This window comes from Anomaloglossus baeobatrachus, chromosome 1 (genome assembly GCF_048569485.1).
Source record: "Anomaloglossus baeobatrachus isolate aAnoBae1 chromosome 1, aAnoBae1.hap1, whole genome shotgun sequence".
NCBI classification, from domain to species: Eukaryota; Metazoa; Chordata; class Amphibia; order Anura; family Aromobatidae; genus Anomaloglossus; species Anomaloglossus baeobatrachus.
This window is the reverse complement of record NC_134353.1, coordinates 148,052,753-148,075,367: the sequence shown is the minus strand read 5'-3', so window position 1 is coordinate 148,075,367 and position 22,615 is coordinate 148,052,753. Positions and strand designations below refer to the sequence as shown.

Sequence of the window (22,615 nt, the reverse complement as noted above, 5' to 3'; positions counted from 1 at the left end):
GTAAACTTTGCTTAAACCGCATTTCCCCAAAAATAAGACCTACCCAAGAATAAGCCCTCGTGCATTTTTCGGGGCAAAAATAAAGTATAAAACTGTATGTTTTTGTAGAAACACGGTATTAACACTATACATAACCAAGTCCTGCAGTCAGGAGAGCACAGTGTCTAACTGTAGGTCTGTCTTCAAAAAACACATCCCCCCCTAGGGAGCAAAAGATGCAACCAACGATAGAGCAAAGAATATTTAGAGGTGGAATTAGACAAAATAATCAGGATTTGCAGAATTTGTGTTTGTCTTTTCTAGATGCTTTTCTAACCTTGACCTTGGAGGTGTAATACAGCAGTGTGATCTAAAAACTGAATATGTAAGCAGTTCTCCAGCTCCAGGCCCCGGAACCTCCTGCCGTATGTAACACAGTCCGGTTACTTACAGGAATGCGTGTTAATTAAGATTTGCAAACACAGAGCGCATTCTCTGAATTCTTGATTGGGTAAATCCCTATGATTATTCAATAGTTTAAACCACGGGCTCAGAACGGGTGAACCGGGGATCTGTAGCTCATTTATGACATAAATCCACAAAGAAAGTTTAGAAAGAAAAGCAGCTTGAAAATCCATATTTACAGTAAGCAACCGCACTTAGGGCATTTCATCAAACATTGCTTCAAGAACAATTATACATGCACGGGCCAATCTAATTACCTCACTAAAAATGAAGATTAGAATATGAGAACCCTGAGAAAGCCATGTATTCAGCTGAAGAACTGCTAATGAGAATCCTGTCGACCGTTGTTCCTTTCTGGGGAATTGATTTATTGAACATTCAATCAAATAAAGTGTTTGGATTAAAAGGAACATTTTTCCAAAAAGTAAAAAAAAAAACAAAAAACAAACAACCCACAGATATATGAATTTTAGGGAATTTTTGAGACCTGCATATTTTGTACAGCTGCTTTACACTACAATTTGGGAACGGCTGGAGTCCGGGTTCAGGCGGCCATATTGTAGCTGCATGTTAGCTTCTATATAAGGCTAGTTTCACACATCCGGCTTTTCGCCGGTTTGCCGGATTTGGCGCACGCCAGTACAGTGTATACAGTACAATGGAGCACCGCAACTTCCGGGTCACATGTTCCGGTCACATGACAGCATGTGACCAGCGCTTGTCGCGCTGCCATTGTACTGTATACTGTACTGGCGTGCGCCGAATCCGGCAAACCGGCGAAAAGCTGGATGTCTGAAACTAGCCTTACTTTCTGGACAATGTACGGTTTATGTCAGATGTAATATTGTGAATTATGTAGCTGTCTAAATTTAAAGCACCACTCCAGTGGTTTTGTTCAGCACTGGAGTGCTGCTTTATATTTAAGACTACTGTATCGTTCCTATACTCAACCTTCAGCGGCTTCACCCTATTTCAGCAACTCTCCAGTCATGCGGCACTGTCTTGTGCCAGTATTTTCCAACTGCCCGAAAGACAAAAGTTACATCACAAGCGCTCAGTGTGTCTCTTGCAGAGCTAAAACAAGGCCAGAAAGAGGCTCTCATAGACTTGTATTGAGTTGTGACCTGCGGCGCTTCCATGAAACACTGGAGCAGCCAACAGGTCACAAATCACCGGAGCAATGCTGGAAACAGATGAAGATGGTGGCAGGTGAGTATAACACAGAGGGCAGGGGACTTACAATGAAAGCACAACTCCAACGGTGAAATAAGGGGAAAAAAAAACACTGGAATGATGCTTTTAAAAGGGAACCTGTCATCTGATTCTTGTTGCCAATCAGTCTGCCTACACTACTGCAGCCATGTATGTATTACGCTCAAAGGCTGCAGGGTTTCAGAAAAAAAGATACTTTAAAAAGCGGGCTGTGGACATCATGAATGACTAGTCTGATGCGGGCCCTGGCAGCTTTTCCATGCCCATACCCTACACTGACCAGTCTCTTTCTGCACAAACGCAAACAGAGACCTGTCAGTCAAAAGAATTGGGGAGGGAAGAAGTTGCTGGGTATCAGCCTTGTAAGACAAGACACAATCTCGGATTAGCTTCTAAAGTAAGTTTTCTCTGAAATAATCTCGGAATAAATCATGGCTGTATTGCACAGCCAGACTCTGAATCATGTTGCCCTTGATGCCTTCAGCGTGAAATAAGTGACAAGTTTTCTTCATGTGCAATTCCACCCTAAATAGAATTTGAAGAGGCCCAGTCTATAGGACTGTCCGGTTCAGAATGACACGCCACTTACTAGTCTTGTTCATCTTAATATTTTTGTTCATGTGACAATTGAGCCAATTAGAGAAAAAATAAGAAGATTAATAAAGAAGCATTAATTTTAGGACACATTCAGTATTTGGTGAGTTTTTTACCTCAGTATTTGTAGCCAAAACCAGGAGTGGAACATTCAGAGGAAAAGTATAATGGACACACGGGCACCACTGCTGGATTTATCACCCACTCCTGGTTTTGGCTTACAAATATTGTGTTATAATACTGACCAAATACTGAAAGTGTGAACGTGGTCTTAAAGGGATCCTGTCACGAGATTTGGCGACTATAAGCTGCGGCCACCACCAATGAGCTCTTATATACAGTGTTTTAGAATACAGTATATAAGCGTGCAGGCTGTTGTGTAGAAAGTAAAAAAACATCTTTTATAATACTCACCTAAAGGGCAGTCCGGTCCAATGCGTGTCGCTGCTCTCCGATCTGGCACCTCCTCTCTGCTGCAATCTCTGTCCTCCTTCTAGCCAGCCCTGGACGACATTGTGGTCCTGCACAGTTGTACTTTGATCTGTCTTGCTGAGGGCAGATCAAAGTACTGTGATGCACAGGCACAAGGAAAGGTTAAATACCATCCCCACATGCACACTTCAATACTTGGATCTGCCCTAAGCAGGACAGATCAATATACACCTGCGTAGAACCACAATGGTGCTAGTGTGGATGACGTAGGATGTGTAATGCACATGGGCCTCAGAAGAAGGAGGATGAATATCGCCGCAGAGAGGAGGCACCGGACCGGAGAGCAGCAACACCCATCGGACTGGATGAGTATTATAAAAGTGTTTTTTATGTTCTACAAAGCAACCTGGGCTCTTATATACAGCATATTAGAATGCTGTATATAAGAGCTCACTTGTGGTGTCCGCAGCTCATAAAGGAAAAAACTGTTAACAGGTTCCCTTTAAAAAGAATGTGTCAGCAGGATTTCACACTACAAACTATTTATATATGTATGCAGCTCTTTAAAAGACAAGTCCAGCAATACCTTTACATGGACAGTTCATTCTTCAGTTACTGAGAAATCAGTGTTTGAATTTATATGCCAGTGAAGCTATGGTAGATCTGAAGCTTCCGTCACTCCAGTTCTATTCCCTGCCAAATGTCTCCACCTCCTGCTTGACTGATGGGTCATTTGTCTGTTGTCTCACAGTATAGAGGTTGTAGTCAAGCAGGATGAGGTGGGAATAGAGCTGGAGTGACAGAGGCTTCAAATCTACCATAACCATTTGCATATTAATTCATTTCACTGAAATGAAGGAATGGATTGGCCATGTAAAGGTATTGCTAGACTTGCCTTCGACACAGATGTGAAATTCTGCTGAGAGATTTCCATTAGTAAAGCTAAATTACAAACTTATCTAATTTCAAGCAAAATGAGTTTTAAATCATCATAACCCCAGACAAACCCTTGAAATATTTTCCGTCCATCTTTTCTAAAAGCAAAATATTCCGCTGTACAATGCATAAGGAGATTTGGTTAATTCTCAATATAGCATCCTATGAATATGAAGGAAGGTAGGGGCTGATTGATTAAGTATATTCAAGAGTATTACATCAAAGGTTAAGTGGTCGATCTGTTCCAACAAGTACAACTGTTATTATACTTTTTCTGTGGGCAGTGACATATTTAATTTATAATATACCCCGTAGCTTTAGCAGAAGAGCTGAGTATTTTCCATTTTCTACAGAAAACCGCTCCAGTGACCCTCCCTGCCCTCCTATAGTTAGCGAGTCTCAGCCTCCATTCTGCTCTTTAGAGGTTTCTACAAATGACTCAAAATGCTAAAAAAATAAAAATAAATAACTGGGGGATTATAAAGCCCAGAACAACAATGTTTCAAAAGAAGTGCTAATGTTTTGGACAGGAGGTCAGAAATGTTAAATTTAGCTAGGGAAGGCCAGGCCGGTACAGACAGATCTCCATGGGCTGCTGCAAGCATGCAGAGATGGCCCTGAATTACAGGAATAGACAATGAAGGCAAAGAAGTAAGAGCACTGGGGGATGGCGGATTACTAAAGTGTTTTCACATGAAATATAATCAAGAGGTTAGAGACCTGGCAACACAAACCCATCTGGAAAATAATGTTTAACAAATTTTGATTTTCACACGAGACGCTCCGCACATTGGCAGCTACGAATTTAGTAGAACTTTTTTTACCATTGTCTTCTATGCTGATATATTACTGTAAGTAATGTCAAGGAGCTTTGTATATATACGGCTTTTAACAAAGGGCTGGATGATTTCCTCAGTACACACAACATTGCTTGGTTATAAATGACTTGGTGAAAAAAAAAAATGTATAAATGGTGGTGGAAGGTTCAACTAGATGGACCTAGGTCTTTTTTCAACCTATGTAACTAAAGGATATTTGTATATAAATGCATTTCCTTGCTATATTTCTCTTGCTTTTTTACATCATTAGACTCTCGGCATATGGACAGGTTAACACCAAATTTTATCTACTGGTCATTGGCTCCATCGGGGCCTATGTCTGAAATCCTGAAAAACGGGATTCGGGTGTTTGCACTGACGGGGCCATTGACTTTAATGATGCAGACGGCGTCACTATGTGATGTGTTGGACATAACTTCCGGTCGATCGTGTTTTGATGCTCACATGAAATAGGCAGATAGTGTTGGGAATTACGTCCAAAGGAGTATACAGTGACTCCATGTATATCATTTTACTCCTTCAGATGTACAGTGGATACTGTGGCAGGCCTGTGGCAAAGAAATGTAAATCTATTATCAGAAAACTCACCCTTGTTACAAAGGGAGATCTCATTATTTGGAGAATACTAACTATGCATCACTTTAAAATGGGGACTTCCAACTCTTTTACATCTAGAAGATGCTGGTCACACAATAATCTCAAGAAACGAGCATAGTCTGGAAAGAATTAAGAGGTGGGTGTGCATGTGCGGATCTGTACTTCTAATGGAAGGCCGAAAAAAGGCCATATGGTTCCGTTCTCAAAACAGACGCAGGCTCCAGAGGGGAGAACTGCATTTATCAAACACTTACATCCTATGGTGGGGATTTGCCAGGAATATTCTAGATAGTAATGCCCCTTTCAGTCAGTCTTTGTTATCAGAACCTCTTGAAATGTCAGATTTTCCCATTAGACATCAAGTTGGTGTGTGGATAGTCTTACCGACAAGGTAAAAACATGTTAATTATTATAAAAGGATCACAAAATAAAAAATACCGTGTACAGAATATAAGACTGAATTCATGTTTTTTTTTAATCTATTACAATGGATCTTGCAGAGATCCGTTGGGAAACTGATCCGTTTTTTAACATGGGAGTCTATGCAGGATGGATCCGTTAACAGATTGCTATTTATTCTCCATTCGTAACGGATCCGGTAAGAAAACAACGGATCTGTTACAAATGCAAGTACAACGGATGACTAAATAGTAATCCGTTAAGGGATCCATTCTCCATAGACTCCTTTTTTTAAAAACGGATGAGGAGTAAGTTAGTTATATAAAAGGAATCGGTCACCAGTTTTTTCCCTATTAAACCAAAAATATCACCTTCTGCAACTCCTAGGCTGCATTCTAGAAAGGTGCGCCTTGTTGCTGGTTCCTCTTGCAGACTCCTAAAAGAACTTTATAAAATCCTACCATTTCCTATGCAAATGAGTTTGCTTGGCCAGATGGGCGGGCTCTAATTCGGCTCCTGTCCCTCCTCAACGGGTACGAGGATGACGCTGGTGATGTCATAACACAGCGCCGCCCATAATCTCGCGCCTGCGTAACTACATCACCGGCGATCGCGCGAGGGAAACTTTATGCTCAGCCCCGCGATAGGGGCACAGCGAAATGCGCCTGCGCGAGACTCCAGCAGCGTGGCACGGCATCATCCATGTAAATCATGACTGGGGGACAGCGAACAGCAGCAGGAAGGGGGTCAAGAGCCGAATTAGAGCCCGTCTATTTAGCCAACCAAACTCATTTGCATAGAAAACGGTAAGATTTTTATAAAGTTCTTTTAGGAGTCTGCAAGGGGAACCAGCAACAAGGTGCACCTTCCTAGAATGCAGCCCAGGAGCTGCAGAAGGTGATATTATTGGTTTAATAGGGAAAAAACTGGTGACAGGTTCCCTTTAACAGAGGACAAAAAGTGGTATTTGTGTAACTCTTTTGCCAATGGATCTCTGTCGGATCCATGCTAATGGATGATTACTGGACATATGAACTCAGCCTTATTCAAACAGAGTGGAGCACTTGCCAATAGCCACCAACCGTGTTTTTATTTTCAAAGGGATTTATAAACCTGTTTGGATGCAACTAAAATCGATATAAAAAAAAAATGTAAAAAATCTTTTCAGGATGATGCACATGATGATGCCAATTATCCATTAGGAGAGAGAATATTTATATAGAACTTAATAACAAATAGTTAAACTCGGTGGATATTTTTCAGCTGGAAATGAGAAGGCACATATTTCCCGAGCTGACAATCTACGAGGCTATTTACCTTTGAGGTTTTCTATCCTCCGATGCCGGTGTAAGCCTAGTGAATGCCAATTCATTCTAGTAGTGAACAGTTAATGTGTTTATCAGAGTCTTCTGAACTGTTTCCGTCCTCGGTGGCCACCGTGCTTTGTTACCTTCAAATTGCTTCTTTAATGTATTTGATGGGAATCAAAACTACGCTGATGCATCTCCTCCGCAGTCATACCTACCCATTGTGTGTTAACCCTTCCAGCTGCTGCCGGGAGGTAGAATTTCAGGCAAAGCAATTTTAAGTTCATTTAGTATACAAAATATGTTCTGCGGCCACAAGCATACAAAAGAAATTCTTTTTAAACACTTCATTAGCAATTCAATTACCTGTGTGCTGATAGATCTTGTCCCATCTGTTGCCTCCACTGTCAAGTTGTAATTAGATTTCTGTTCTGCATCGAGAGGTCTAGCAACAATGATGGTTCCGGTGCCCTTGTCCACATCAAACCTGCTGTCGTAGTTTCCACCTGGTTAAAATGAGCGAAAACTTTATAAATAAGTGTAGGTACACGGTGTAGAGGCGGCGTGAACAGAAGATCACCAGAGGCCACGCTACGACAGGAGAGTGGATGGTAAGTGAGACACAGCATTGCCACAGGAAGACAAGAAAAGTGACACGTACTTACACGGACATGTGTGATAAAATAAAAGGTCTCTAAGGAAGGATCTGCAATTACATATAGTATGAATAGAAATGGTGATCTGTACATCAAGTGTAGACACCGTGTGGCTCTCTCCGCATTTTCTGGCTAACACCCCAACCTTTATAATTCTAGGCCTCCTAACATGACGATCCGGAGAAAGCCACAGGCTGCCGACTTCTAGGCTAATACATCATACAAACCGCAAACTGAACTGGATTGATAAAGGAGTATCTTGGGGGATCCGTCCGCGGGTAAGTGAATGGGCAGGCTACATATGCCAGTTGGTTGTTATCTGCAGTCACATTTAATGAGTCCCCATTAGCATCATGTTCGTAGTCATCAAATGCCATTAGGCTTATAACGACACTGTGTGTTATGCAGATTTCGACACGACTATTTTGTCAAATCAAATTGCATTTCTTTGCAGACAGCTCGTATGACTTTTAGATTGAAGACTGCTACAATTTTATAATTAGCTGTCATAAAATGATAGCCACGAGCTAATGCTTATGCCCTAATTACTCCAATATCAATCTTTCAGGAAGCCAGCGATAAAGAACAGAAATTTGCCCTTGAACAGAAATAACAGAAATACATACAAAGTTCTTAAGCTAAGCTCGCGGTGCCGGTAATGTGATAAAATACGAGCACAAGAGTCCAAAACACATGTATCATTTGTAGTAATGGGTCTACAACACAGCTATGGAGGGATGTCCTATTGTAGCAGATACCTTCTGCTACACAGCTCAGGTCACAAGCCATCTGAAGGATGTAAAATACTTCGTTAGATTGGTCGTCTCCTGGCAGCACTCATAGTAAAGACAGAACAGACACAGAAAAAGATGGAAGAGTCAAAACGGCAGGCAGGAAAAAGAAAGGGGTTATTTTATAGACGAGAATTTAGAATCAAGTAGTAAATAGGTCTAATCTAAGCTATGACTATGACGAATCTCAGAGACGAGGAAAGGAGACCAGTCAAGAAGACAATGGGAGAATGCAGTAAGCCCCAACCAACAGAGGAGTTAGGCGGGCTTTGCACGTTGCGACATCGCAAGCCGATGCTGCGATGTCGCACGCCATAGTCCCCGTTCCCGTCGCAGGTACGATATCTTGTGATAGCTGGCGTAGCGAAAATTATCGCTACGCCAGCTTCACATGCACTCACCTGCCCTGCGACTGTCGCTCTGGCCTGCGACCCGCCTCCTTCCTAAGGGAGCAGGTCGTGCGGCGTCATAGCGATGTCACACGGCAGGCGGCCAATAGCGGCGGAGGGGCGGAGATTAGCAGGATGTAAACATCCCGCCCACCTCCTTCCTTCCGCATTGTTGCCGGCGGCAGGTAAGGAGATGTTCCTCGCTCCTGCGGCTTCACACACAGCGATGTGTGCTGCCGCAGGAACGGGGAACAACATCGTACCTGTCGCGGCACAGGCTTTATGGAAATGTCGGAGCCTGCACCGATGATACGATAACGACGCTTTTGCGCTCGTTCATCGTATCATCTAGGATTTACACACTACGACATCGCAAGTGACGCCAGATGTGCGTTGCGTCACTTTCGATTTGACCCCACCGACATCGCACCTGCAATGTCGTAGTGTGCAAAGCCGCCCTTACCCTTAGGATAGGACATCAATATCAGATAAGTGGGGTATAACTCCCAGAACCCTCAATGATTGGCTGATCGAAGGGACACAGGGATTCAAGAATAAAAAACAATAGAAAGGATTAGGAGCTCCATGGCCCTCACATTCAGTAAAAGTTGGTGATCAAAGTTGGACTCAGACCTTCAAATTATCTGAAATTCATGGTCCGTCATAAAGACTGATCATTGATATTACAATCTTGGGAAACCCTGACATGAAGATTTATTTAAAGAGCTATTCTTGCCAATAATGATCACATTGCAGTTTCATATTGATATCACCCTTCATATTATCTTATATCATAGACTCCCACAATACTCTGTTTCCCCAACAATAAAACCTGTCTGCTTTCTTTTGTGGGTAAACTTAGCAGTACATAGAGAATAATACATTTAACCAACCAGGTAATTTAAACCTTTATAAAATATGGTATGTACTGTATGGCATATGAATATGGTATGTACCCACCAGTATAGGACAACAACCTACAATAACCCTCAGTTCATTACACCACTGCGCAAACAGCTCTGTCCTCACCTACTGTACCCTAACCAATCCCCTGTAGACTGTGAGCCCTCGCGGGCAGGGTCCTCTCTCCTCCTGTACCAGTCTGATTTTGTAATGTTCATGATTGTTCTCCTTGTTTTTATGTGTACCCTTTTCACTTGTAAAGCGCCATGGAATAAATGGCGCTATAATAATAATAAATATTATTATTATTATTATTATTATTATTAACACAAAATGTTGATGTTCCAGAATGTCATGACAGGATAAAGGGCGCTTTACACGCTGCAACATTGCTAGCGATGTCGTTAGCGATTGCACCCGCATCCGCCGTTTGTGTGTCACGGGCAAATCGCTGCCCGTGGCGGACAAAATTGGAGGTACGTGTCACACGCACTTACCTGACTAACGACGTCGCTGTGGCCGGCGAACAACCTCTTTTCTAAGGGGGGAGGGTTCGTGCGGCATCACAGCGGCGTCACACAGCAGGCAACCAATAGAAGCGGAGGGGCGGAGAGCAGCCGCATTAAGGTCACTCCCACCTAGTTGCCGGAGGACGCAGGTACGCTGTTGTTCGTCGTTCCCGGGGTGTCACACGTAGCAATGTGTGCTGCCTCAGGAACGACAAACAACCTGCGTCCCAGAAGATCAACGATATTTTGAAAATGAACGACGTGTCAACGATCAACGATTTGGTGAGTATTTTGGATCATTAGCGGTCGCTCGTACGTGTCACATGCAACGACGTTGCTAACGAGGCCGGATGTGCGTCACAAATTCCGTGACCGCAGCGACATCTCGTTAGCAATGTCGTTGCGTGTAAAGTGGCCTTTAGATTTGAAAAATGCTGATTTTTTTTGTTTAAGAATAAATATGGATTGTTGCTCATGAAAAAATATATGACATCCCTTGAAAATAAGCTCTAACGCATCTTTCAGTGCAAAAAATAATGTAAGACCCTGTGTTATTTTAGGGGAAACCTGGTATTATAGCTAGCATTAGTTCAGAGGGACCTCTACTTTGGCCCATCCAGAGCATATTCGTTAATCGGGTTGTATGAGATTAGAAACACAGGGCTGCTGACACAACACCCCTCTTGTCCATAGGTTGTGTCTGGTAAAGCGTTTCGCCCCTATTCCCTGACTTGGAAGCATAGCCCACGGACAGGAGTAAAAGAAAGCAGTCATGTTATTTTTCAAACCCATATAAAGCTCTATATTTCATTATCAATATTGCATTAGCTCATCACAGTTTCTCTCTCATACAGTCAATGTCTCCATGTCTTTTCTGCAGTTACACCTTATTGATTCAGAGTCCAGATGGGAACCGCTCTGTATCATAACGTAAAGTTAAATGACATGTGATATGAGACACGATGTGAGACATACTGAAACATCTGACAGGAAGGCTTCCCAAGCTCGACTGAAAACCAGGCAGCCAGAACAAGCCAGGGAATGCAGCCTCTCCAGCCAGAAGGACGCTAGTCCAGCACCGCTGCCTCTCCGCTCGCTCTTCCGAAACCGTGGCATGGCACGCAGAGCAGCAGATAAAACCACTCGCCACAAATCCTTGGATAATGCACTAAATATATAAACGCACATTAACCGCGGCATTGTAATTACAGTCAGCAACATATATTTGCAATCTATAAACTGCAGTTAGCGATAAATCTTTCCGAAACTGTGCATAATTGCACAACATCTGGTGGGATTAAAGCAAAGTCGAGGATCAGCAGATGGATGGAAGTACCTTTTCTGAACATGTAAACACGCATACAAATAAGCTGTAATGGAGATGGGGATATAAGGAATATGCACAAAAATGATTACTACTATTGTAATTACTATTGTCCTTGTCGGGTGTGGAAACCACCTCCCATCTCACCCATCATTATGTTATGTGCTCCTGATAAGATTTAATAAATTGCTGATATTGTCACTTTTGATGTTTATTTGAAGTGTTTGACTTGTCTATTTGGGCAGCATTTTGTTTTTCCGCAAAGGTGGTCCTTTCCCCTTAATTGTGGTCTTCCTGGTTAGTAAGTCTCATGGTATCAAGAGAATCAAAAACAATTCTAAGATACTACAGATTGCTGGGTGACTTCTCTAGGTAGAAGGGACACTGTATGTTGTTGTTCTGGGATGCCACATATAAAGGCACCATGTATTGCATTCTAGAAACTTAATACATAAGGTGTGGTGTTAGCACACTTTGAAAGAATTGGTCATGAGCCCAAAGTGTGCAGAGACTCTTTGTTGTTGAGCATTTCTCTTAGGGTACTTTCACACCTCCGGTTTTTCTTCTGCGGCACAATCCGGCACTTTGCAGGAAAATCGCAACCGGGTTTTTTTGCTGCCAGTTGCGATTTTCCTGCATAGACTTTAATTAGTGCCGCATGGCCTTGCGTTCCATCCGTTTTTTGCCGCATGCGGCAGATTTAGCCGATGCGGCGGCCGGATGGAACGTTGCCTGGCACGTTTTTTCGTGCGGCAAAAAAACCTCATCGCGCCGCATTCGGCCGATGCGGCGCATCTCTCAATGCATGCCTATGGCGGCCGGATGCGGCGCGATGCGGCAAATACCGCATCCGGCCGCCGCATGCGGTTTTTGCCACTGCGCATGCTCAGTAGCATGCCGCAAGCGGCAAAAACCGGGCGGGCCGCATGGGAAAAACTTATGCAAAGGATGCGGTGCCGCAGGGCTCAAGCCGGATGTGTGAAAGTAGCCTTAGGGAGCCAGAAACTATAACATACACACAAGCTGGATCAGTGGTGGCTTGCCAGTCATGACAAGTGGAGAAGCAAGTGCGAGTGTTCCTGCATGCTGAAAGTAAGACCTGGCCGGTCAGAAGGGAGGATAGTGAAAAAGGCCCAAGACAAAGTTGAGATACCTCTAACAATTAAACCTACTAAACCATAGAAAAACCACAAGCAAACAGAAAACTTGTTAAAGGGGAAGACACCACTAATAGCACTAACTTAATCTATTCTCTTCCTTTGGATTTCTCTACAACTGAACAGTCACGGCCAAGGTAATGTAACCTTTGCACCCAGTTACTCCCTTCTTTATATCATGTGTGTGTGAATTGGAAGTTTCTTATTATAGTTATTCTTTCATTTCCTATTTGTTTTCAAGGAACCCCTATTAAATAGGTGTATTATCATCATCATCATCATCATCATCATCATCATCATCATCATCATCATCATCATCATCATCATCATCATCATCATCATCATCATCATCATCATCATCATCATCATCATCATCATCATCATCATCATCATCATCATCATCATCATCATCATCATCATCATCATCATCATCATCATCCTTATACTACCGTGTTTTTCCAAAAATAAGACACTGTCTTATATTTTTTTTGCCCCCCCAAAAAGCGCTAGGGCTTATTTTTGGAGGAGGTCTTATTCTTGGAGAAACATGGTTGGGGGTAAGTTTACCCCCCAAAAAAGCAGACCCCCCCCCCCACTTCCCAGGAGACTCATACTCACCAGACTAGGACGTTTGCGTGGTTCCCAGGTCCTCCTGTGATCTCCGGTCGGTGATGCACGCCATCCTACCCTGCTGCTAGCTGACACACACAGCAGATCCCAGACACACACAGCAGATCACACACAGACACACAGCAGATCACAGATATACACAGATCACACACAGCAGATCGCAGGCACACACAGCCGATCACAGATACACACAGCCGATCACAGATACACCCACCAATCACAGATACACACAGCCGATCACAGATACACACAGCCGATCACAGATACACACAGCCGATCACAGATACACACAGCCGATCACAGATACACACAGCCGATCACAGATACACACAGCCGATCACAGATACACACAGCCGATCACAGATACACACAGCCGATCACAGATACACACAGCCGATCATAGATACACACAGCCGATCATAGATACACACAGCCGAACGCAGACACACACAGCCGATCGCAGAAAAACACAGCCGATCGCAGACACACACACACACACACACACAGCCGATTGCAGACACACACACACACACACATCACATCCCATTCAGCACTTATGGCAGCAGAGAATGAAGCAAGTCACGTGTCCGGCCGCAGGTCCTGTTCGTCGCGCTGCACTGCCTCTCAGGATTCTCCCAGCGAGAAGAGATCGGTGTCACTGGATGAGGTGAGTGTGTATGCGATCCGATGTGTGTGCGATCCGATGTTTGTGTGTGATTTGTTGTTTGCGTGTGAGCCGATGTTTGTGTGTGCGATCTGATTATGTGTGCGATCTGACTGTGTGTGCGATCCGATGCTTGTGTGTGAGATCTGGTGTGTGTGTGAGATCTGGTGTGTGTGTGTGTGTGTGTGTGTGTGTGTGTGTGTGTGTGTGTGTGTGTGTGTGTGAGCTGATGTGTACAGGTGTGTGATCACTGCAGGACCTGCCGCTCAGTGTCGGGTGAGTGTAATTGCCGGGTGCCGCTGTGTATAATGAAGTGTCCTGCAGTATCTGTATCTTTTTTAGCTGCACGGACACTTCATTATTGATCCGGGACTAGGGCTTATTTTCGGGGGAGGGCTTATATTTAAGCCTTTCTCCGAAAATGCTGAAAATCCCTGCTAGGGCTTATTTTTGGGGGAGGTCTTATTTTTGGAAAAACACGGTACAATCATTCACTAAATAAACAAAAAAAAAAAAAATAATAGTAAAAAAAATAATAATCTAGAAGTTAAAAACTTAGTTTCGGGCAGGAAGGGCAGAGACTAAATACACCAGGCTCGAACGCTGACTCTGTAACTGGAGATACAATTCTGACTTTAATATCAGGATAAAACAGCCATTATGACATTGGGTCTATAAGATCTATTTGATAATGTAAGCTGTTGTCTGCACTGAATTATGAAATCTGGTGACAGATCTGATTTAAAGGGGCATGATCATCAGAAAATGGAGCCTAGTTGTAAACCTTTCCTGAAACTACAGAAAGTACAAGTCTAAAAAAAAGCCCCGGTGGCCATACTTCTGAAATCAATTTTTACCCATGATGTCTACAAAGTAGAGGCTCTAGGTATGGTCAAACTACTGACAATGGAGCCTCCTACACATCCAGAGGTTTATTAGTCAGTCATTCATGAGATACCGCCACTGGGATACGACTAAAGAAAAGTTGTATCCGAACCTGTGCAGGTGTACCGCCAGTGAAAACAGACTGAAAAAATGTATTATGTGTTGTGAAGAAAAGGAATACGGATGGTATGTTTCAGGAGTGCGATTTATGTGATGTAAAATATACCGACTGGACTTTTAAATGAAAGTGTTCCTGTGTGCTACCTCTAAGAGGCCAAGCTAAGTGAGTACACCCATCACAAGATATAGAACTAAACAGTCAGTATAAACCAGCAATTCCCATCCATCCTTATAGTAAATAGGGAACAACGATGGGGCTCATATCCCTCATGTCATTAAAGTAGTGGTGACATATCTGCCCTTCCCTGGAATTAAATCGCAAAGTAAATCTCCGCAGAGAACGTACAATCTCGGCCACTGCAATATCCATTTATATAGAAAAGCTAAAGAACAGATATTTTCCATCTGATTTCCTTACTGAGGTCTATTAAATACCCATAAGTCCCACACAAACCTATTCCTTCGAGAGTTAAGGCCAAAAAGAGGGGTGGCAGTTAATGATAGAAGCGATTAGCAGCAGTCACCTGGTCGCCCGCTTCACGTTGTCAGCGCTAATCAGTGACACAAATCTTGAGAGGGATTAAAAAAAAAAAATGCAATTCCCATGTAATTTCATAGAGCCACCTCTGCGCTTTAGAAAATTCAATATATAAAATGACATTACCGACTTCATCTTATAAGTTCGTCCTTCTCCATTATACTTTTCAGGATGCTTAGGGAATTACTATATAAAGAATATCCGAGCGTCTCAGTTTTTTATTAGGTGACTTATGAATGGGATCAACATGGAACTAGAAAAAGATTCCAAATCTGCAGATCCCAATTCCTTGCTGGTAAATTTGCAGGGAAATTTGTTTCATAGCAGTAATAAAAGGAGAAAGTTGGTAACCTTGAGCGTGCATTATTCTGCGGCACATTCACCCTCGGGCTCGGCTTTTATTCACTTACAGCACTGCCTTCAGCAGCATTACCATGTCAATGATACACCTCGGCTTGTGCTTTTAGATGATCACTCTCTGAAAATATATTCAGCTCCAACCCACAGCGAGAAATGCAATAGAGCAAAACAACTTCTGGCTGTCACGTCTGCTAGGGCTCTGTTCACATTAGCTCGGGGTAGACTGTACTTCCCAAGAATAGCTCTTCAATATTAAAAACTTGACAAACCCCATAAAAGCGGACCTGTGTATGTAGTCTGGTCTGCCTGCTGTTCTTCTGAATCTGAAGTTGATGTGTTTTTTTTAACCCTTCTGATCCGCTCCTCCCTTGAATGTAAATCTAGTTTGTTACCAAGTGGACGTTGTTCTCAACTCTTCTTTGAGCATCTTCTTGTGGACCCTTGGATAACAAGACTAGATTTACACAGAGGGTGTAAAATGGAAGAGGGGGCCATATCATAGAAATGGAGAGAGACAGGTACAAAAGAAAAAAATAACAGCAGTAATTACAATTGAAAACAAAAACAAATAAACGTAAACGTGACAACTCCTATTTAAAGGGGTTGTCCACTACTTTTACACTGATGGCCTCTTCTTAGAATACGTCATCAGTGTCTGATCGGCTGGGGTCCGACATACAGCCCCATAGCCGATCAACTGTTCCCGGCAGCAGGCAGCCAGAAATGCTCAGTTCTGGAGCTGCCCCATCTTCTGATAGCAGTCGGGTACTGCAACTCTACCTCCCATTCAAATCAATTGGAGGCGTGCAGTACCCAGCCGCTAACTAAGCATTTCTGGCTGCCTGCTGCCGCCGCCGGGAACAGCTGATCGTCGGGGTGCGGAGTGTTGGACCCTGGCCAATTAGACACTGACAACCTATCCTAAAGGCCCCGTCACACACAGAGAAATCTTTGGCAGATCTGTGGTTGCAGTGAAATCATGGACATATTGTTCCATTTGTACACAGCCACAAACCTGGCACTGATTGTCCACAATTTCACTGCAACCACAGATTTGCCGCAGATTTATCTCTGTGTGTGACAGGGCCTTAAGGAAAGGCCATTAGTGTAAAAGTAGTGGACAACCACTATAAAGTTGTCTGAAGCCCTCTACAAAAAGCTGAGGTTGTGGTCACTTGACCATTCTCCCTGCAGTGACCATTAGAGGAAGAATATTGTATTCTATAGCAGCCATTCAGAAGAATGGTTGCCCATGAAATACTGGATTTGGGAGACCCAAGTCTACAAGTGGGACAGTGCAGCTTTTTAGAGTGGTGTCCTGAGAGGTGCCCTGTCCCTGTAGGACATCCATATGCTTGGCCACAGTCATGTGAGGATAGTGTACAAATAATATCAAAAACTTTCCATATCCTTTTCTGTGATCATTAGACCTCATTATCTTCTGTTATCTATATCTTATTATATCGGGTGTCATTGTTTGTATTTTTGGACAACTCATTATTTCAGTGACTCAGACTTATGCCCTAAGTACAGTATACAAGGAGCCGTGTACAATCTTGCTTTTCCCATTGGCTCTAGCTTTTGATAAAGGCTCATTCACACAGGTATATTTTTAGTCTGTTACTTGCTGTTATTCAGTGCAGACAAGTTTTTCTAGTCCTGTAAATCTCTTTCAATCATTCAGAGATATAAGTAGGTCAGATATTAGATTTTACAAGGCTTTTATCACCTCGCTCGCGTGTCTAGTTCAATATAAGGGGTTTCATTGTAATACAACACAATAATAACAACGCAAAAATAATGTCAGTAACACGATGACTAGTAGTATTGTTTAAAAAAAAATTGTTAGAAGGATATAAGAGAATGAAAACCAGCAAAGCATGGGATTGCTGCCACCCATTCCAAGACACCCAAATGTACAGTTGAAACCAGAAGTTTACATCCACTCTCTATAAAGACACATCTGCATGTTTTTCTCACTATCTGACCTGAAATCAGAATAAACCTTTCCCATTTTAGGTCAATTAGGAAAGAAATTATTTATATTTGCCAAATGCCAGAATAATGAGAATGTCAATGGCTGGAGCAATGCTAAAAGGGTTGTCGGCTACTTTATACTGATGACTTCCCTTCGGGATAGGTCATCTATAACAGATTGGTGTGGGTTTGACACTAAGCACCACCACCGTTAAACTGTTCTTGGTGCCATTATCAAGATTTAATGTTGCGAGTCATAATAACCATTGCTACATCTGTTGCTTATCCTACAGCTCTCTGTAGTTGGTAGCCATAATGTTGAACACAAGTCTGTGGTTGGATCAGAGCGGGAATTTAGGAATATTTGAAGGTAAATGCCCTTTAAAAAACAAAACTAAAAACACACATTTCTTAAAAGGTAACCGATCACCAGGTTTTTTCCCATAAAAACTGCAGGTAATACTGGTATGCCCTCATATACAGCATTCTAGAATTCTCCAAGCTGATCTGTAGAATACAAAAAGACCTTTTATTACACTTTTGTGTGACAGTCCGGTCCGATGCCTCTTCCGTTTTAGCGATTGCCGTTCTCTTTCCCTGCTTCATGTAGATGATGCATCCTACGTCATCCAGTGTCCTCCTTCACATACGCGGGCGGTCTTTGACCTTTCCCAGCTCTTGCGCATTACAGTACATTGCTCTGCCCTCAGCAAGGCAGAGAGAAGTGTGAGTGCGCAGGAGCGCGATGGCGGACACTGTGTGGATGATGTAGGACGTGTCATTCACATGAAGTAAGAAGGAGGACAGCAATCGTAAGAAGTTAGGAGGCGCAAGACCAGCAACGCCCATTGGACTGGACCGACGTGCAGCTGAGTATAATAAAAGCTGTTTTTTATGCTATACAGATCGGCTTCGGGCCTTATATACAGTATTCTGGATTATATAAGGGCATACTGGTGGTGGCCCCAGTTTATAGGGGACAAATCTGGTGGCAGGTTCCTTTTAAATAACGAACATATACTAGCAGTATTACATATATTTTAATTGTCTTTAATTCACTACCTAACTAAACTTGCCATCCTTGTAGCAATCTTATAAAAGGGAATCTTTTCGTTAGAAGCCCTTCTGATGAAAATTGTTCAGTGAACTCTATGAGCATATTGTCCTATTGTACTATTCAGACAGGTTTCCAGATTGAGTATTACTTGCACATGACTGAAATAATTGTACGTACTTACCGGTAATGTCAAACCACAATGGGGAACCCCCAGGTTGTGCAGTTATCACGCCAATCATATGAGCAACAGGATCACTTTCCATCACGGTGAAGGTGTGAACCTCTTCGTCAAAAGAAATTGGTTCCATTAATGGTGCTGGTTTTGAAATCCATTCTACATGCAGTCGAGTAGTAGATGACTTCTGAGGTCTCCCATTATCAACAGCTTTAATCTATAAGTGAAACATAAGGCACATAAATCAAAGGAGCAGAAATCAATAGCAGCCGCAATAAAACAACTGTAATTATTATTTATACTGCTCAGAAGGCCCGGTGTCCTGCCGACGCTGCTCCGTCTTCTGCTCGGTGATCGCTCCCTAACATTACACCGTACTATAGACACATGTGGATAATAAACCTTAATTCATAGACTAGTGTTATCCATAATGAAGCTGCATCTGAAAGCAATTGGTCACAAAGAACCAAGTGTATAGAGGGACCAAAACCCTAACAGATCATTAAGGAGCTGTGCCACAACAGACCTCATTGTGACTCCACCCTACCGCCATATGGCAATTGCAGGGGCTAAAACCCTTTCTCCAAACAACTGACCTTGAGAAAAAAAAAAATACCTGCCTTTTTTTTTTTTTCATTTTTTATGAAGAAAATGTACTGTTTTTATCAATAAAAGGGTTTTTCCCATCTCCAAGATCTTATACCTCTCCAATACCAATAAGAAATATAGTATAGTTATTATTTCCTATATCTTTTACCTCATGGGCAGGCCATTGCAGCTTAGGTATCCATGGTAACGTTCACTCAGAGTGAGTTTTTTGCTGTGCTTGTAACCATGGGATACCTAACCTGCAATGCCCAGCACATGAGGCAAGAGACATGGCTATAATCAAGAAAACTATACTACACTTCTATTATTATTATTACGCCTACTACATATTGGAATAGGATCTTGGAGATGGGAATATGGGCGGCTTTGCATGTTGCGACATTGCACGTGCGATGTCAATGGGGTCAAATCGAAAGTGACGCACATCCGGCGTCGCAGTCGATATCGCAACGTGTAAAACCTTTTTAATACGATGAACGAGCGCAAAAGCGTCGTTATCGTATCATCGCTGCAGCCTCCGACATTTCCATAATGCCGATGGTGCGACTGGTACGATGTTGTTCCTCGCTCCAGCGGCAGCACACATCGCTGTGTGTGAAGCCGCAGGAGCGAGGAACATCACCTTACCTGCCGCCGGCTGCAATGAGAAGGACGGAGGTGGGCAGCATGTTTACATCCTGCTCATCTCCGCCCCTCCGCTTCAATTGGCCGCCTGCCGTGTGACGTCGCACGACCCGCCCCCCTAAGGAAGGAGGCGGGTCGCCGGCCAGAGGGACGTCGCACGGCAGGTATGTGCGTGTGAAGCTGCCGTAGCGATAATAATCGCTACGGCAGCTTTCACTAGATATCGCACGTGCGACGGGGGCGGGACTATTGCTGCAGCATCGGTAACACATTGTTACCGATGTCACAACGTGCAAAGCCCGCCTATCCCTTTAACTGTGTGTTTAAAGATGCTGTGTGTTTCTTTATTGCATTTTTTCCCCCACAGACATATATGGGGGAAATCTGAAAAGTGAATGCAAAATCACGACTCCGGAATCGGAACGTTTCTGGATCAAAAAATATATATAAAAAAAAAATGTTGTATATAATCCCCACACATTGAAAAATGGGAAACTGCATAAAAAGAAACAAAACCAGTTTTCTTTTTAAATAAAATTGTAAATTTAAATTAATAAATGATTAACCAATATCTGGGTGTCAACTCTTAAAGTAGAAAAAAATATTAGGCCAGTGTTCAACATTGCATTTCTTCGGCATGTTTTCCGCAGATGTCCACACCAAAATATGCAAATGCAATCTGGTCTATTTATTGCAATTTGTATGCAGTTTCCAATTTTTTTTATGTGCATTTGACGCGGACTACATCCAAGATTTGTAGGAATTTTTGATTGTGCAGAAATATGGAGTTCCGGAGTTGTGATTTTAGATTCATTTTTCAAACACCCCTATAAAAGTATATATTTATATTTTTATTTGGTTAATATTTAAAGCGCACCAATCACCAGGATTTTCCGATATAACCTAAAGCCAGTGCTATACTGGCACTATCAGGCTGATTCTATACATACCATTAGTTGTCAGCTCGGATGTATAGGTTTTGGAACACAAGCAAGTAAAGTTTTTAAAATGAGCAGCTTGTTGAATGAGAGCAGCTGCAGACCAGCTAATAGCTGGGGTGGGTGTTGATAGTGATTCTCACCCCCCTGCCTGTAGTCCTATTATAGAATTGTTTTACTAACTGACCTGTGCTGATGTCATACCCATGTGACCAGAAGGGAAGGGGACTCAACCAACAGCTGATACCAGGAAGCGACATTATTTTTATGTTGACTGAGGCCCTGCCCCTTTTGGTCACATGGGTATGACATCAGCACAGGTCCTTGTACTCCATTACTAAAACAATTCTATAGTAGAAATAGCACAAATAATAGGGAGGATGGACAGGCTGGGGGCGGGAATTACTATCAACACCCGCCCCAGCTATCAGCTGATCGGCAGCTGCTGCCAATCAAAAAGCTGCTCATTTTACAAATTTTACTTGCTTGTGTTTCAAAACCTATACACCCTAGCTGACAACTAAAGGTAAGTATAGAATCAGCCTCATAACGCCTATATAGCACTGGCTTTAGGTTATATAGGAAAATACTGGTGACTGGAGTACCTCCTTAAAAGTGCACGAATCTCCAAGATCCTATCCCAATATGTAGTAGGTGTAATAGTAATAATATTAGCAAATACCTCCAATTAGAGATGTTTTATAGTTCTTCTGATTCACGTCACTTACCTCATATTCAGGGCATTGCAGGACCTTCGGTATCCATTGTTATAACCACGCATATTGTCACAGTTGGTTAGTTGCTAGTGGTCATAAACATGGACACCTAAGGTCCTGCGATGCCCTGAACATGAGGGAAGAAACATAGCTAAATCAGGAGAACTATAGTACATTTCTAAATGAAGATTTTTGCGATATTATTATTAATTATTATTATTATTATTATTATTATTAAACCTACTACATCTTGGGATAGGATCTTGGAGAAGGGAATACCCCTTTAAGCCCAAGTTCTAATATCTGAAAACAATTATAAATTTAAAAGATGGGATTCAACTTACCGTAAGAATATCATACTCTCCTGCTCCGGAATATTTTTTAGATGAGACAACCCCAGTTTTTGGTTCAATGAAAAATTTCCCATGTTCATCTCCATCCTCAATGCTGTAGGAAATCTCTGCATTTGGGCCATCATCCTTGTCTACAGCAATTACTCTATAGATGGGATCCCTCTTGGTGATCTTTTCCCGCTCAATCCTTTCTTTCTCAGGAAGCTGGATCTTGTAAAATTTTTGAAGAAAAGAGGGTTTATTGTCATTCTCGTCCAGAACCTTGACTATGACGCGACAAACTGTGGACCTGGGAGGATATCCATTGTCTGTGATCGTGACCTATTCAGACGAGAACAAAATATTACTGTGTGACACCAGGAGGTACAAGCCTGAAGTACGATGAACACTATACTTAAAAGCTTCTGAAAATGCTTTTTTGGAGGCGATGTTCATTTTAAAGTCTGGCTAAATTAATGCATAGCTTGGAAGTACAAGCAC

The 22,615-nt window shown here is 42.6% G+C and overlaps 1 protein-coding gene across 9 annotated transcripts in view; it reads right to left on the bottom strand.

Annotated features, from left to right (window-relative positions):
• Nucleotides 1-22,615, bottom strand: part of FAT1 (FAT atypical cadherin 1) — a 323,107-nt gene that overhangs the window by 102,651 nt on the left and 197,841 nt on the right. For 6 of the 9 annotated variants that reach the window (XR_012753986.1, XM_075347113.1, XM_075347116.1 and 3 more), the window contains exons 5-8: nucleotides 22,127-22,456; nucleotides 18,902-19,112; nucleotides 8,175-8,243; nucleotides 7,127-7,266 (exon numbers count right to left, since the gene is read on the bottom strand). Coding sequence is in view for 8 of the 9 variants with exons in the window: in XM_075347113.1 (XP_075203228.1) it covers nucleotides 7,127-7,266; nucleotides 8,175-8,243; nucleotides 18,902-19,112; nucleotides 22,127-22,456 (750 nt within the window). In the remaining variant the exon portion in view is untranslated. The remainder of the gene's footprint in view (nucleotides 1-7,126; nucleotides 7,267-8,174; nucleotides 8,244-18,901; nucleotides 19,113-22,126; nucleotides 22,457-22,615) is intronic. The other 3 variants (XM_075347117.1, XM_075347118.1, XM_075347120.1) reach the window with 1 other exon arrangement.